This window comes from Zosterops lateralis, assembly GCF_965231275.1.
Source record: "Zosterops lateralis genome assembly, chromosome: 1".
Taxonomy (NCBI): Eukaryota; Metazoa; Chordata; class Aves; order Passeriformes; family Zosteropidae; genus Zosterops; species Zosterops lateralis.
In genome coordinates, this window is record NC_139762.1 from 774,283 (window position 1) to 791,817 (window position 17,535).

Sequence of the window (17,535 nt, forward strand, 5' to 3'; positions counted from 1 at the left end):
TAACCCTGGGGTGTGATAACCCTGGGGTGTGATAACCCTGGGGTGTGATAACCCTGGGGTGTGATAACTCTGGGGTGTGATAACCCTGGGGTGTGATAACCCTGGGGTGTGATAACCCTGGGGTGTGATAACCCTGGGATGTGATAACTCTGGGATGTGATAACCCACCACCCCCAGGTGAGGCTCAAATGAGACCCTGTGGAAGAAGCAGGGCCTGAATCCCTGTCGAGAGACATAAATGACTTTGTCTGGAGATCACAGGCACCAGCAAGAGGCTTAACTTTAAAAAAAAAAGGTTTATTTATTTCAAGATCTTAATTTTTTTTCCTTTTTTTTTTTTTTTTTTTTTTTTTTTGTTTTGTTTTTTTTGTTTTTTTGTTTTTTGTTTTTTGTTTTCCTCCTTTTTTATCGTTTTTTAACCTGTATTTCAAAAAAAGTAGTGGGGGCAAAAAAGTACAAAAAAAGTCAGTTGCGGGACGGGCAAAAGTTTAGAAACCACAACGCAGAACGAACCCAAGCGAGAAGAAACACGGAGCACGAACCAAACACCCCCACGAGACACGGCCGAATTAGCACTGGGAATTATTATTATTTTTTTTTGTTTGTTTTCCTCTGTACAAAACACACCAAAAGCATGCCACAGGAAGGGATGAGGGGAGGAAAGAGCTGTGCCTGCCCCGCCGCTCACGTCAGGTTATTCTGGAGGCAGTTCAGCTCCCCCAAGTCCTGCTGCTCCCCTTTGCCGCCCTCGTGCTTGGGCGACGTCGAGTTGTGGATGTTGAAGGGCGGCTCCTCGTCCTTGAGGCAGGATTTGAGCGAGTCCTGCAGCTTGTGGGGAGCGCTGGGATCGTCCTGTGGGGAGAGAAGGGGGGTCAGGGCAGGGCTGTGACGGGGGTGAGACCTGGGGTGGGCACCCATGGCCCTCTGAGCCCTGGCAGAGACACTGGAGGGGACAAATGTCCCTCCGGGGGTGGGCGCCTGTTGGGAAAGATGAATCAAGGAAACCTTATAAATATGATTGTTTAGCAAAAGATTCTGAAAATATGAAACCTGTAATGGAAATAGAAATGGAAGCTCACTTTGAGTTGTAGGATACTGAGTTTAGTCACTATAGAACCTGAAAACAACAGCCTGGGCAGCTGAAGGAGAATCCCTTTGGATTGAACAATCCCCTTCTGCTGCCTGAGGGACCCAAAGGTCAATGCAGCAAAACAGAAAAGTCTAAAGAGTCGTTTTTAGAGTTTAAAATATAACACATGGTGATGTAGTAGTTCTTATAGGCTGTGTGGAGATTCTATAGGATTTTGTGTCTTGTGTTGGTTGGTCACTGTAAATTAGAATATTCATCACAAAAGGAGATAGAATGGATTGGAACCAGGACCTCGCTCTCTCTGGACCTCGCTCTCCTTTCCCTGCTCTTCCCCCTGCACTCTGACCCTGCCCCTTGCTCTCTCTCCCCTCTCCTCAGCCCAAACCCTCTTTGCTCTCTCTCCTTCTCTCTCTGGCCCTTCCCTCCAGCCCAGGCTGGTGCCTGAAGGCAAAGCCCTTTCTACCCACCACCCTTGCAATAAACCCACATATTCTAGAATATCTCAGGTTTGCAGAGTCCCTTGTCCCTGTAAGTCACGGATGTTTCTACAGGTGCCCATGTCCCTCTGAGCCCTGGCAGGGAGCACTGGAGGGGACAAATGTCCCTCCCCGGCACGGATGGCGGCACAGAGGACAGGACAAGGTGCGACCCCCTCGCTGTCCCCACCCTTGGGTGTTGTGGCTCCCAAAACCAGCCCTAAGAGCCTGTACCAGCCCCAGGCACATCCCCCAGCCATCCCACCCACCTCTCCCAGCCCAGCCTGGCGCATCCTCCTGGTCCCCACGACAATGAGCCACTCCCGGGGCCACAACAGGAGGCCAGAGGGGTCGGGTTTATTGCGGTTCCTCAGCGTACAGCCCGTGCCCCCTTTGCCGCTGGCAAAGCCAGGTTTGCCTCTTCCCCCTCCCGCTGGAGCATCTCCTGGGGCCGGGCTGGAGCATCTCCCTGCCCTGGGCCAGGCCGGTCCCGGTGCTCCCAGGGATGCCCCAGGCCCAGCATCACACAGGGACAGGATTCTCCATCTCCCAGCCAAGTCCAGAGCTGGTGCCATCGGTTCCACCGCTGTGGGATCCCCAGAAATCCCTTTCCCAGGGGGTTGCTGACCCTGCTGTCCCCTCCTCATCCTCGGAGGAGGATGCTGGGGATGCTGATTGCTGACCCATCCAACCCTCCACATCCAGAGGGGACCAGGGATGTGTCAGAGCCCGGGGAGCGGCACCGACTTCATCCCGAGCTTCATCCTCTGGGCAGCGGCCCCGGAGCCTCCTACGGCTGCTAAAGGCGATCAGAAGACGGGGAAAACACCGGCCGTGGGTGGGAAAAGGCTAAAGGGACCTACGTTCCTCCTCCGGCTTCGCTTCTCTCTGTGCCGAGCCGAAAGACAGAGGGTTGGGAGGGGGAATCCTGGACAGTTCCAGCCTCCAGCACCTGGAGTTATCCTCGGCTCCTTCCAGGGGTCAGTGCCCACCTGGCCTGGCTGTCCCAGCCCAGAAAAATCCAGCACAGCCACCCCTGACCCCCCACACTGAGCCAAAGGTGTCAGGAACTCGGGATGGATGGAGCCACATGGGCAGGAGGGGACAGGGAAGGGACAGAAAGGTGACACTGACCCCCTGCCCGGCCTAGGGCCGGTTTAGGTCAGTGGGGACCCACCAGAGAGGGGACAGAGTTGTGACCGTGGTGGGATGGGGACAGGAGGGCAGTGCTGGGGTCATGGAGGGGGCAGAGGGACAAGGATGGGACAGGGGGTGGCACAGGGGAAGGGGCAGAGGTTACCGGACAGAGGGACAGGGATGGGACAGGGGGTGACACAGGGGAGGGGGCAGAGGTTACCAGGCAGAGAGACAAGGAGGGGACAGGGGGTGGCACAGGGGAGGGGGCAGAGGTTACCAGGCAGAGGGACAGGGATGGGACAAGGATGGGACAGGGGAGGGGGCAGAGGGACAAGGATGGGACAGGGGGTGGGACAGGGGGTGGCACAGGAGATGGGACAGAGGTTACTGGGCAGAGAGACAAGGATGGGACAGGGGGTGGCACAGGAGGTTACCGGGCAAGGGGACAGGGATGGGACAGGGGGTGGCACAGGGGGTGGCACAGGGGAGGGGACAGAGGTTACCAGACAGAGGGACAGGGATGGGACAGGGGGTGGCACAGGGGGTGGCACAGGGGAGGGGACAGAGGTTACCGGACAGAGGGACAGGGATGGGACAGGGGGTGCCCCACACAGCTCCTTACGTTTGGGTGGGAGCCCTCGGCGATGGTGGACAGGGAGAAGTTGTCGTTGTGCAGCTCGGACGGGGTGCGGTATCTGCGGGGTCAGGACAGGAGGGTCAGAGCAGGACCCCCCACTCAGCCCCCGACCACCTTTTGGGGTGACCCTGGTTTGGGGTGGGGGGTAACCGGTCCCAGCCCTGGAGATCTGGAGGGGTAAATGTCCCCAGGGAGGGAAGTCTGGGCTAAAAACCCGCAAATCTGAGGGTGTTGGGGGGGTAAATCTCCCCTACTCTGGGGGTTTATTGGGATAAATCTCCCCAACTCTGGGGGTTTGGGGTTTTATCGGGATAAATCTCCCCTGCTCTGGGGGTCTGGGGTTTTATTGGGGTAAATCTTCCCTACTTTGGGGGTTTGGGGTTTTATTGGGGTAAATCTCCCCTGCTCTGGGGGTTTGGGGTTTTATTGGGATAAATCTCCCCTGCTCTGGGGGTTTGGGGTTTTATTGGGATAAATCTCCCCTACTCTGGGGGTTTGGGGTTTTATTCCCCATCTCTGAGGATTTGGGGGAGCTCTGGGGGGTTTGGGGACTTAGTATAGCCAGGGATGGAGGTTTTAAATGTCCTGAACTCTGGAGGTTTGGGGACTAAATGTCCCCAGGGATTGAGTTGGGGCTAAACGACCCCAGTGTGACATTTTTGGGGGGCTCGGTGCCCCCAGCTCTGGGGTTTTGGGGGTTTTGGGGGTATCTGGGCTCTGGGCAGGAGAGCAGGAAGGGCAGCCCAGGGCAGAGCTGGAGAGGGAGACCCTGGAGCTGGCACGGAGCTTCTCCACTAATTACACTTGGCATTTCCAAACACTAATTAACAGCTCATTAGGGACCGGGCTGGGAAGGCTCTGTCCTCTCTGCTCCAGGAGCTGGGCAGGAGTAACTGAGGAGGGGGAAATGACCCCAAACCCTTCCCTGTCTCCCCCAGGCCTGTCCCTGATGGCAGCACAGCCGGTGTCCCCAGCTCCCAGCAGAGCAGATTAACTGGTGCCAGTCAGGAGCAGCTTTAAGGGATTAAAGCCTCATCCACATCTCCCACCCCCAGAAGCTTTTCCCACCCACCCAGTGGGGTCCCGGTGACACCAAAAATGACCAGGATGGGGCAGGGGCGTTTTGGGGGCCCAGTGACACCAAAAGGACCAGGATGGGTCAGGGGTGTTTTGGGGTCCTGGTGACACCAAAAAGGACCAGGATGGGTCAGGGGCGTTTTGGGGTCCTGGTGACACCAAAAGGACCAGTTGGGGCAGGGGTGTTTGGGGGTCCCAGTGACACCAAAAGGACCAATTGGGGGAGGGGCGTTTTGGGGTCCCGGTGACACCAAAAGGAACCAGGATGGGTCAGGGGCGTTTTGGGGGCCCAGTGACACCAAAAGGACCAGTTGGGGCAGGAGCGTTTTGGGGTCCCGGTGACACCAAAAGGACCAGGATGGGTCAGGGGCGTTTTGGGGGCCCAGTGACACCAAAAAGGACCAGGATGGGTCAGGGGCGTTTTGGGGGCCCAGTGACACCAAAATGACCAGGATGGGGCAGGGGCGTTTTGGGGTCCTGGTGACACCAAAAGGACCAGGATGGGTCAGGGGCGTTTTGGGGTCCTGGTGACACCAAAAAGGAACCAGGATGGGTCAGGGGCGTTTTGGGGTCCTGGTGACACCAAAAGGAACCAGGATGGGTCAGGGGCGTTTTGGGGGCCCAGTGACACCAAAAAGGAACCAGGATGGGTCAGGGGCGTTTTGGGGTCTCAGTGACACCAAAAGGACCAGGATGGGTCAGGGGCGTTTTGGGGTCTCAGTGACACCAAAAAGGACCAGGATGGGTCAGGGGCATTTTGGGGTCCTGGTGACACCAAAAAGGAACCAGGATGGGGCAAGGGCGTTTTGGGGGCGTGTCCGGGACACGACTCACTTGGTCTTGCGCAGTTTGCTGTTCTCAGTCTTGAGCAGGTAGAGTTTCTTGGCGAAGAAGACGGTGAGCATGAAGAGCAGCAGCACCACCAGCGCGGCCGAGCCCACGGCCACGCACAGGACCTGGAAGTCGGTGACGATGGACTCGCAGCGGGTGCCCTTGTGCCACGTGTAGTCCTGCGTGTTGCACCTGCCGGGGGGATGTGGTCAGGGGATGGGTCACATGTCCCAAAATGTGTCCCCACGTCCTAAAATGTGTCACCATCCAAAATGCGTCCCCATGCCCCAAAATGTGTCACCCTCCAAAATGTGTGCCCCCACGCCCCAAAATGTGTCTCCACGCCCCAAAATGTGTCCCCACGCCCCAAAATGTGTCCCCACCCAAAATGTGTCCCCACACCCCAAAATGTGTCCCCACGCCCCAAAACGTGTCTCCACGCCCTAAAATGTGTCCCCACACCCCAAAACATGTCCTCACACCCTAAAACGTGTCCCCACGCCCCAAAATATGTCCCCTCCAAAATGTGTCTCCACGCCCCAAAATGTGCCCCCCACCAAAAAATGTGTCCTCCCGCCCCAAAATGTGTCCCCACCCAAAATGTGTCCCCTTGTCCCAAAATGTGTCCCCAAAACGTGTCCCCATGCCCCAAACGTGCCCCCCCCCGTCACCCCTGACTTTCTTGCTTTCAAGTGTTTGAACCTTTGCAGCAGCTTCCTCACGCTGCTTCATGTAAACAATATTGTATTCTTAGAATTTATCTGTGTGTTTTGCATAGTTGTTCTCTGAGAGAGAATTTGACTGATGGTCACAGTGACCAGTGGAGTCAGGAGGTTGTGACCTCCTTGGGCCAATCTGGGCTCTTTGTAAAAAGTGTCTATAAGTAGAATTGGAGTCAGAAAATAAAGAGCTTTCCATGTTTGACCTGCTGCTGCTGCCTGTGAGGATCCACACCCACGTCACAACGTGTTGCCCCTCTAAAGGCAGGGGTAACACCCCCCAAAATGTGTCTCCCACCCCGCAGAGCACCCTCAGGGATGTGCTGTTTGTACCTGGGGGGTTACAGGTGTCACAGGGGGGTGGCACAAGCGGGTCCCCAAGGGGGTGACACTGACTGAGATGGGGACACGCTGAAGGATTGGGGTGTCCCAGATGGTGCTGTGGCTCCCAGTGGTGGTGGGAGCAGGGAGGGGTGTCCCCCCTGTCCCCCCCTGAGCAGGCAGGCTCGGTGCCAGCCCCAAGGCACATCCCGGTGCGTGCGGCACAGGCGGCATCGCCTGCCGGGCTCAATCTGCCGGGGCCGATTAGTGCAGCCTCTCGGCTGTGCAGCCCTGACCTAATTCCTGCCCAGCCGCCGCTCGGGGGGCAGGGAAACCCCCTGAATCCCGCCGGGATGGGGAGGGGCACCGGGGTGGGGTGAGGGGGGATGGAGAGCCCGGGAAATGGGGTAACGAGGGGATGGGAAGGCTTGGAATGGAATGGAAAAAGGATGGGAAGGATGGAGAGCCCAGGGATGGAGTAAGGGGAAGGGAGAGCTCAGGAATGAGGTGAATGGAGGGTGGAGAGATTGGGAATGGGGTGCATGGAGAGTCCAAGGGTGGAGAGACTGGGAATGGGGTGCATGGAGAGACTGGGAAAGGAGTGCATGGAGAGTCCAAGGATGGGGTGCACAGAGGATGCAGAGATGAGGAGTGCAGTACACAGTCGATTGGAAGGACTGGGAATGCCAGGCCAGGAAGATGGAGAGCCCAGGGATTGAGCAGAGGGAAGGGGGAGCCCAGGAATGAGGTGGATGGATGGAGGGTGGAGAGACTGGGAAGGGAAGTGCAGAGTCCAAGGATGGGGTGCACAGAGGATGCAGAGATGGGGAGTGGGGTACACAATGGATGGAAGGACTGGGAATGCCAGGCCAGGAGGATGGAGAACCCAGGGATGGAGCAGAGGGAAGGGGGAGCCCAGGAATGAGGTGCATGGAGGGTGGAGAGACTGGGAGGGGAGTGCATGGAGAGTCCAAGGACGGGGTGCATGGAGATGGAGAGTACAAGGACGGGGTGCACAGAGGATGCAGAGATGGGGAGTGGGGTACACAATGGATGGAAGGACTGGGAATGCCAGGCCAGGAGGATGGAGAGCCCAGGGATGGGGCAGAGGGAATAGAGAGCCCAGGAATGAGGTGCATGGAGGGTGGAGAGACTGGGAGGGGAGTGCATGGAGAGTCCAAGGATGATGCACAGAGGATGCAGAGATGGGGAGTGGGGTACACAATGGATTGGAAGGACTGGGAATGCCAGACCAGGAGGATGGAGAGCCCAGGGATGGGGCAGAGGGAATGGAGAGCCCAGGGATGAGGTACTTGGGGCTGGACAGACTAGGAATGGGGTGAAAGGGATGGAAATGCCAGGAATGGGTCGCAAGGAGATGGAAACACTGGGAATAGGGTTCATGGGTGGTGGAGAGCCCAGGGATGGGGTACAGGGGGATGAAGAGCCCAGGGATGGGATGCTTGGAGTATGGAGAGACTGGGAGTGGGAGTGTGCAAGCGATGGAAGGACTGGGAATGAGACACATGAGAATGGAGAACCTGGGGATGGGTGCAGGGGATGGAAAGACTGGGGATGGGGTGAAGGGGGTGGAGAACCCTAGGATGGGTACAGAGGATGGAGAACTCCGGGATGGGTGCAGGAAGTGGAGAGCCCAGGGATGGGTGCAGGGGATACTGAGTTCAGGGATGGGGTGAAGATGATGGAGAACCCTGGGATGGGGTGCAGGAGAACCCTGGGATGGGTGCAGGGGATGAGGAAAGCCTTGGGATGAGGTGCAGGAGAGCCCCGGGATGGGTGCAGGGGATGGAGTAAGCCCAGGGATGGGGTGAAGGGGATGGAGAACCCCGGCATGGGTGCAGGAGATGGAGAGCCCTGGGATGGGGTGCAGGAGATGGTGAGCTCAGTGATGGATGCAGGGAATGGGATGAGCCCAGGATGGGTGCAGGGGATGGAGTGAGCCCAGGGATGAGGTGCAGGAGAACCCCGGAATGGGTGCAAGAGATGGAGAACCCTGGGATGGAGTGCAGGAGAGCAAAGAGATGGGTGCAGGGACTGGAGTAAGCCCAGCAATGACCCCCCCACCCCCCCACCCCCAGGGCCCATCCCTTACCTGCAGAAGGCCCCGTGGCTCTCCACCAGGTAACACTGGCCGCCGTTGTGGCAGTAGCTGGGGACGAGGTCGCAGAGGGAGCGGCAGGAGCTGTTGTGCCTCACGTATCCGCTCCGGCACTCGGAGCCGTTGTCCCTCTCCCCGGGCCGGGGCCAGGCCGTGGGGGCAGCCCCGGGTGGGCCGGGGGGAGGCGGAGGGGCGGCCGAGCGGTGCCCGGTGGGTCGCGGCCCCCGTGGGCCGGGCACGGCAGACGGGGACGGCCGGGAGCCGTTCTCATCCTCCAGCCCCCCATCTTCCTCCTCCTCTTCTTCCTCATCCTCCAGCTCGTCCTCCTCATCCCCGTCGGCGTAGAAGGAGGTGGTGGGGTAAAAATCGGCGTCGTCGAAAGGCGTGAAGTCGTCGTAGAGCTCGTGGAGCGCCCAGGGCGTGGCCGCCCCCTCGGGCTCCCGGCGCCGCTCTGAGCCCCGGCCGCGCCCGGGGAAAGCTCCCAGTCCCTCGGGCCCCTCGAACAGCTCGTAATAATCCACGTCGATGATTTCCGAGCCCGTCCGCTCTGCTGGGGGCTCGTCCGGGCCGGTGGTGGTGGCGGCGATGGGCTCCTGCAGCCACGTCAGGTCGGTCCAGCCGCGGGCTCCCTGTGCTGGGGCTGGGCTGGAGGAGGCGGCCCAGGGACCCCCCGAGTCTCCCGCAGCAGGGCTGGGCTGGCCCAGCACGGGGCTCTGAGGCGAGGCTGAGCCCCCGGCTGTCAGCAGCAGCTCAGATTCGGCCGAGTCGGTGGCGAGTTGGGGGCCGGGAGGGCTGGGCAGGGCGGCCGGGAGCCCCCCGAAGCCCCCCGGGGATGCCGCCGTGGCTCGGTCACCGCTGCCCGGCTCCTCGGGGCTGCCCAGGGCCACCGGCAGGGTACCCCCATCCCCGGGCCAGGTCACGGCTCTGGGGGGCACAGCGCTGGCCTCGCCCTCCCCGGGCACTGCCGAGGGCTCGGTGGTGGCCGTGTCCCCCCCGGGGGGCTCTAACTGGGCTCCTGTCGCCCCCCCGGCACTGCTGCTGTTGTTGGGTGTCCCCCCTGGGGGGTCTCCGCTCGCCAGGTCCCATTTCGGGGGGTTGTTCTCCAAAGAGCCCTCCCAGGCTCTTCCCTCGCCAACGCTGGAGTTTTGGGGGGGCCACGCTGATGCTGGAAGGAGGGAAAGGGGAGAAAGAGGTGTCAGAGGTGCCCCCGCACCCCTGGGAGGATGTGACAGCCTGGGGGGGGTCCAACAGGTCCCCAACTGCTCCTCCATGACAGGGAACTGGGGGGGCTGCACCCGGAATCCTCGAGTCCCTCCCTGGGACTGATGGGGTGACCCCCACAGGACCCCACACCCAATTCTGTGACCCCCCTGAGCACAGACACCCCCTGGTCCTGCACCCTCAGCTGCCCTTCAGGAGGATCCAGCCTCCTGCAAAGGGATACAGCCCTGTCCCAAAGGGATCCAGCCCCCTGCAAAGGGATCCATCCCCCTGCAAAGGGATCCAGCCCCCTGCAAGGGGATCCAGCCCTGCCCCAAACGGATCCATCCCCCTCTCCAAGGGGATCCAGCCCCCGCCCCCCCGGCAGATCCAGCCCTTCTGTGGTTCCTGTCAGTGCACTCCACACACACAAGGGGATCCAGGGCCCCGGAATGGGGTCCAGCCCCCCCTCCCCGCCCCATGGATCCGTCTGTCTCTGCCCCCTCTGACTCTGCAGCTGCCGCCGCTCCACACACCGGGATCGGCCCCTCCAAAATGGAACCGGCCCCTTCCTGGGGGCTCAGCCCTCCCTGCCTGCTGCACATCCCCGGGTACACACCGGGCTCAGCCCTCCCTACAACGGGATCCAGCCCTCCCTGCCTGCTGCACATCCCCAGGTACCCACTGGGATCCAACCCACCCCATACTGGGATCCAGCCCTCCCTGCCTGCTGCACATCCCCTGGTACACACCGGGCTCAGCCCTCCCTACAACGGGATCCAGCCCCCTGCAAGCGGATCCAGCCCTCCCCATACCGGGCTCAGCCCTCCCTGTCTGCTGCACATCCCCCAGGTACACACCAAGCTCCAGCCCTCCCCACTGGGATCCAGCCCCCTGCAAGGGGCTCCAGCCTTCCCTACAACAGGATCCAGCCCTCCCCAGTGGGATCCAGCCCTCCCCATACCAGGCTCCAGCCCTCCCTGCTGGGCTCCAGCCCCCTGCAAGGGGATCCAGCCCTCCCCATTGGGATCCAGCCCTCCCTGCCTGCTGCACATCCCCCAGGTACACACTGGGCTCAGCCCTCCCTGCAAGGGGATCCATCCCCCCCACTGGGCTCCAGCCCTCCCCACCAGGCTCCAGCCGTCCCCACTGGGATCCAGCTCACCCCATACCGGGCTCCAGCCCCCCACAAGCAGCTCCAGCCCTCCCCCGGTTGCTGCCGGTGCACCCCAAACCCAGAACCAGATCCCGCCCCTGCAACAGGACCCAGCTCCCCGCAAGGGTATCCAGCCCCTCTCCAAGGGTATCCAGCTCCTTTCCAAGGGTACCCAGCTCCTTTCCAAGGGTACCCAGCCCCTCTCCAAGGGTATCTAAGTCCCCCTGCAGTGGAATCCGGCCCCTCCCAAGGGGATCCAAGCCCCGCCGGCTCCTGCCAGTGCCCCCTGTAATCCCGGGAGGATCCAGCCCCTGCAAGGGAATCCAGTTCCTCCTGCAAGGGGCTCCAGCCCTTCCCTGGATGCTGCGGATGCTCCCCCTGCACACACCGGGGGTCCAGCCCTGCAAGGGGATCCAGCCCTTCCTCCAAGGGGATCCAGCCCCAGGCAAAGGGATCCAGCCCCCGGCAATGGGATCCAGCCCCAGCAAGGGGATCCAGCCCCCGGCAATGGGATCCAGCCCCCTGCAGGGGGATCCAGCCCTTCCTCCAAGGGGATCCAGCCCCAGGCAAGGGGGTCCAGCCCTTCCTCCAAGGGGATCCCGCCCGCCCTGCAGGGAGATCCAGCCCTTCCCCGGCTCCTGCAGATGCTCCCCCCCCCTCCCCATAAAGGGGCTCCAGCCCCGGCAATGGGATCTCTACCGCCCTCCCCCCCCCCCCCTTTCCCCCGCAATGGGATCCAACCCCCGCCCAGGGGGATCCACCTTCCCCCGGCTCTGCAGCCCCGGCAATGGGGTCCGGCCCCGGCAATGGGGTCCGGCCCCCCAAGGGGATCCAGCCCCGGCTCTGCAGTCCCGGCAATGGGATCCAGCCCCGGCAATGGGGTCCAGCCCCCCAGTGGGATCCGGCCCCAGCAATGGGATCCCCCCCCGGCCCCGGGATCCCCCCCCCGTTCCCCAGCCCGGGGATCCCCCCCAGCCCCGGGCCCGCCCCCCCCGGTGCCCATCCCGGTGTCCCGGTACTCACCGAGGGCTCGGGTCGCCAGCAGCAGGAGCAGGGCTGGGGGGGCTCGGGGGGCTCGGGGGGCCATGGCGGCATCGAGGGACCCCCGCTCCGAGCCCAGCCGAGCCGAGCCGAGCCGAGCCGAGCCGAGCCCAGCCGAGCCCAGCCGGGGGGCCGGGCCGGGCGGCGGGGGCGGGACCGGGGACGCGGCGGCGGCTCCGGGCACGGGAACGGCTCCCCCCCGGCATCCTGCGGGCACAGCCGGGGGACACAGCCCAGGACCCCCCAGCACCGGGGGACACACCCTGGGACCCCCAGCATTGGAGTGACACACCCTGGGACCCCCCGGCATCGCATCCCCGGAGGGGGACACTGGGGGACACAGCCCAGGACCCCCCGGCATAGGGGGGGACACACCCCGGGACCCCCCGGCATTGGAGTGACACACCCTGGGACACCCAGCATAGGGGGGACACACCCCAAGACCCCCAGCATGGGAGGGGACACAGCCCGACAGCAGGGGACACACCCTGGGACCCCCAGCATAGGTGAGACACAGCCCAGGACCCCCAGCATTGGGGGGACACAGCCTGGGCACCCCAGCATAGGAGGGGACACAGCCCAGGACCCCCAGCATTGGGGGGACACAGCCTGGGCACCCCAGCATAGGAGGGGACACACCCTGGGAGCCCCCGGCAAAGGGGGGACACATCTTGACACCCCCCAGCATTGGGGGGACACATCCTGGGACCCCCAGCATGGGTCTCCTCCGGGGGGACACCGGGGGACACATTTGGGCACCCCCAGCATTGGGGGGACACCCTCCATCATCACCATCCTGGGGGAGGGACACCAGGGGACACATCCCTGCACTCCTGTCCCTGGGGGGACACAGGGGACACATCCCTGCGCTCCTGTCCCTGGGGGGACACAGGGGACACATCCCGGCCCTGCCATCCCTGGGGGGACACCAGGGGACACATCCCTGCACTCCTGTCCCTGGGGGGACACAGGGGACACATCCCTGCGCTCCTGTCCCTGGGGGGACACAGGGGACACATCCCGGCACCCCCTGCCTTGAAAGTCCCTCATTCCTGGCACTGGGGGGAACCTGGAGTCCCCCAGGGCCGGAATCCCTCTCTGACCCCCCAAACCACACTGGGGACCCTCCAGGACCCTCAGTTGGTGCGGGGGAACCCCCAGGCTGTCCCAACACCCTGGGGACACCCCAGGGGACACCCAGGGGACACCGACCCAGGGCCCAGCCCCCCCAGGCAGAGCCCCCAGGGCTGGTTTGGACCCTCCTCACCCCCACCTGGGCTCCAGGAATGGGGATGGGATGGAGGAGAGCGGGGTCTAGGAATGGGAATGGGGACTGGGATGGATCCAGGAATGGGGCTGGGGATGGGATGGGGATGGGATGGGAATGGGGCTGGGGATGGGATGGGGATGGGATGGGGTGGGATGTGATGGAGGAAAGTGGGATCGGGAATGGGAATGGGGATGGGATGGATCCAGGAATAGGGACGGGATGGGATGGGATGGGGATGGAGGAGGAAGGGATCCAGGAATGAGGCTGGGATGGAGGAGGAAGGAATTGGGAATGGGATGGGATGGGATGGGATGGGATGGGATGGGATGGGATGGGATGGAGGAAAGTGGGATCCAGGAATGGGAACGGGGATGGTGCTGGGATGGAGGAGAGTGGAATCTGGCAGAGGAGAACAGCGGGGATGTGCCCAGACCCCCGGCCCAGGCCCCACCTCGGCAGGTGCTGGCGGTGCTGAGGCAGCACCAGGGGACACCCGGGGGGCTCTGGGGGCTCAGCCCGGCCCTGCCCGTGGGCGAGGGGCTCCTCCTGGGCTGTCCCTGCATGGATCGATCCCTCATCCATCCCCCTGCTGCCAGCACTGGCTCCCGCCTGCCCGAGGCTGCCCAAGGTCACCGAGTGCCCTTGGACACCTCCACCTGCAGGGCAGGGATGTGTCGGTCATGGTGCTCCACACCGGCATCCCTCATCACACAGGGGATTGCACACCCTGTGTCAGGCGTCCTGCTCTGGGCACCCCAAATCCTGCTCTGGGCATCCCAAATCCTGCCCTGGGTGTTCCAAATCCTGCTCTGGGCATCCCAAATCCTGTATCCCAAATCCTGCTCTGAGCATCCCAAACCCTGCATCCCAAATCCTGTATCCCATATTCCAAATCCGGCTCTGGGCATCCCGAATCCTGCTCTGGGCATCCCACATCCCAAATCCTGCATCCCAAATCCTGCTCTGGGCATCCCAAATCCTGCTCTGAGTATCCCAAATCCTGCTCCGGGCATCCCAAATCCCAAATCCTGCATCCCAAATCCTGCACTGGGCATCCCAAATCTCGCATCCCACATCCCAAATCCTGCATCCCATATCCCAAATCCTGCTCTGGGCATCCCAAACCCTGCTCTGGGCATCCCACATCCCAAATCCTGCATCCCATATCCCAAATCCTGCTCTGAGCATCCCAAATCCTGCTCTGGGTGTCTCAAATCCCAAATCCTGCTCTGGGCATCCCAAATCCTGCATCCCACATCCCAAATCTCACATCCCAAATCCTGCATCCCATATCCCAAATCCCACATCCCATATCCCAAATCCTGTATCCCACATCCCAAATCCTGTATCCCACATCCCAAATCTTGTATCCCACATCCTAAATCTTGCATCCCACATCCCAAATCTCACACTCCACATCGCACATCCCAAATTCTGCATCCCACATCCCAAATCCCACATCCCAAATCTCACATCCCACATCCCAAATCCTGCATCCCACATCGTGTATCCCCCATCGGACACCCCGTACCCCCCACCCCACCCCAGTGCAGGAGTTCAGACCGTGCCGGGGGCTCCCTGGGGACCCCATTTCTGTGCCCCCCCCCTCCCATGTGGGACCCCCATCAGCTGGGCCAGGCCCCCCCAGTGTCCCCCCAACTGCCACAGGGGCTGGGGACACGGCCAGGGGGGTCCCCTCTCCCCCAGCAGCTCCTGGCCGGGCTCCTGGCCGGGAACAAGCCCCTCTCTGTCCCTCTCAAAGGGGGATTGAGGGGCTGCACCTGTTTAGTATTCCCCAGGCTTCCAGCCCGGGATGCGTTTCCAAGGGGACCGGCCCAGGGGCCGCCGGGACGGGCAGGGGGACAGGACACGGCCCTGAGGGCTGGGAAAGGGATGGGGAGGGACTGGGGGGACACGGGGCTGGGGGGACACAGGGCTGGGGGGACACGGGGCTGGGGGGATCCAGGGATGAGGGGACACAGGGATGAGGGGACACAGGACTGGGGGGACACGGGGATGGGGGGACACAGAGCTGGGGGGGATTCAAGGATGAGGGGACACAGGGCTGGGGGGACACAGAGCTGGGGGGACACGGGGCTGAGGGGACACAGAGATGAGGGGACACAGGACCAGGACCCCCCTGGCAGCAGGAGGTCGAGAGAAGGCGGGAGGGATCGGGAATAGAGATGGGATGGAGGAGGGAGGAATTGGGAATGGGGATGGGATGGGATGGAAGAAAGTGGGATCCAGGAATGGGAACGGGGATGTTACTGGGATGGAGGAGAGTGGAATCTGGGAATGGGGATGGGATGGAGGAAAGTGGGATCCAGGAATGGGAATAGGAGGGATTCAGGGATGGGGATGGGGCTGGGAGGGATCTGGGAATGGGGATGGGGCTGGAATGGAGGAAGGAGGGATCCTGGAATGGGAATGGGGCTGGGATGGAGGAGGGTGGGATTTGGGAATGGGGATGGGATGGTGCTGGGATGGAGGCAGGAAGGATCCAGGAATGGGGCTGGGATGGATCCAGGAATGGGGCTGGGATGGAGGCAGGATGGATCCAGGAATGGGAATGGGGCTGGGATGGAGCCTGGGCAGAGCAGCAGCCCATGGAAGCTTCCAGCACCCACAGTGACTCCTGGGGGCAGGAAGCTGGTGGGGCTGGCAGGGACCCCCTGGGACAGCCTGTTCCAGGCCGGGAGCCCCCCAGGGTCACCTCTGGGACACCTCCACGGCCAGAGGCTCCCCCAGCCCTGGGGACAGGCTGGGCTGGTGTCCTGGAGCAGCAGCTCCTCCCCAGAGGGTTTGTGTGACCTGGGGCACCTCATCCCACCCTGAGGGATCCCCTCCCACCCTCACCAGTGTCCCCTCAGGGCATTGACATCCTGGGGGCTCAGCCAGTGTCACCCCAGGGTTCAGAGCCCCACGAGGAGACACCTTGTGCTGGGGACAGGAGGGTCCAGGGGACAGGGCCAGGACATTCCCTGTCCATGGGAGGAGCCCCCACGTCCCACTCGGGCTCCTCACCCACCCCTGAGGGTCCGGGACCCCCAGCCCGGGTGGGCAGAGAGCAAAGAGGGTCCCACCCCCCCAGGACAGAGCTCAGGGGGGCAGGAACATCCAGCTGGGACAATCCCAGAGCCCCCTCATTCCCACAGCCCGGGACAGCCAGGGCTGAGCCTCGAGGAGCCAATTCCACCAACGGTGCCCAAACCCAGGAGCAGCCGAGCCCAGCCCGGGGTCACAGGGGTCACAGGGGTCACAGGGGTCAGAGGGGTCACAGGGGTCAGAGCCAAACCCCACCACATTCCTGCAAACCTGCCCTGGGCTGGGCCTGGCCAGCAGCAGAGGGTTGGGTAGGGATGGTGGGACAGACAGACAGGACAGACAGACAGACAGGATGGACACACAGACAGGATGGACAGACAGGATGGACAGATGGACAGACAGACAGACAGGACACACAGACAGGATGGACAGACAGGATGTACAGACAGACGGGCAGACAGGATGGACAGACAGACAGGATGGACAGACAGACAGGACAGATAGATGGACAGACAGACGGACAGACAGACAGGACAGACAGACAGACAGGACAGACAGGACAGACAGACAGGCAGGATGAACAGACAGGACAGACAGGACAGACAGACAGACAGGACAGACAGGACAGACAGACAGGCAGGATGAACAGACACACAGACAGGATGGACAGACAGACAGGATGGACAGACTGGCAGGAGGGACACACAGACAGGACGGACAGACAGACAGGATGGACAGACAGGACAGACAGACAGGATGGACAGACAGGATAGACAGACAGACAGGATGGATGGACAGACAGGACAGACAGACAGACAGAGGGACAGAGAGGATGGACACACAGACAGGACAAACAGACAGGACAGACAGACAGACAGGACAGACAGGACAGACACACAGACAGATGCACAGCCATGGCTCCTCAGTCTCACAGGAGAAAATCCAGCCCCGGCTCCATCACTCGGGAAGAACCAGCTGCTGTTGCCAAGTCTGGCTTTCCCTGGGGGAATTACTGACAATATTAAAGATGATTTAAAAGGCTGGGAATTGCGAGGCACCGTTTGGGGCCTTTCCAGAGCAAATCCCTGAGCTCTGCCCACCCCTGCAGTGACCTGGGGAGGGATCTCACCCCAAACCCCTTTCCCTGCCCAGTCCAGCACTGGGGGTGGATCCTGCCCTACTTTGGGATCCCCAAAATCCCCAAAATCCCAAGGGAGGGGTTTTGCTCCCCCAGCCCAGCCTCACTCTCCTGCCAATGCTCAGCTCCTGATCCCAGCTCATCCCTGCTGGCACCTCCCATGTCTGGACTGTGATCCAGGATCTCTTGGGGATGGACAGAGGGATGAAGGCTCAGGGCAGGCACAGGCTGGGTTTGGATCCTCACCTCCCCAGCCCCAGGAATTCCCTCATTCC

General features: G+C 61.9%; 1 protein-coding gene across 1 annotated transcript; it reads right to left on the reverse strand.

The window, feature by feature from the left end:
• Positions 1 to 123: 123 nt before the first annotated feature.
• Positions 124 to 11,850, reverse strand: CSPG5 (chondroitin sulfate proteoglycan 5; the record flags this gene model as incomplete). Its single annotated transcript, XM_083879095.1, has 5 exons — positions 124 to 852; positions 3,326 to 3,398; positions 5,252 to 5,440; positions 8,402 to 9,572; positions 11,787 to 11,850. The coding sequence occupies 5 exons, from the start codon at positions 11,848 to 11,850 to the stop codon at positions 685 to 687; spliced, it is 1,665 nt and encodes a 554-aa protein (XP_083735221.1). The 3' UTR covers positions 124 to 684.
• Between the last annotated feature and the right edge of the window lie 5,685 nt (positions 11,851 to 17,535).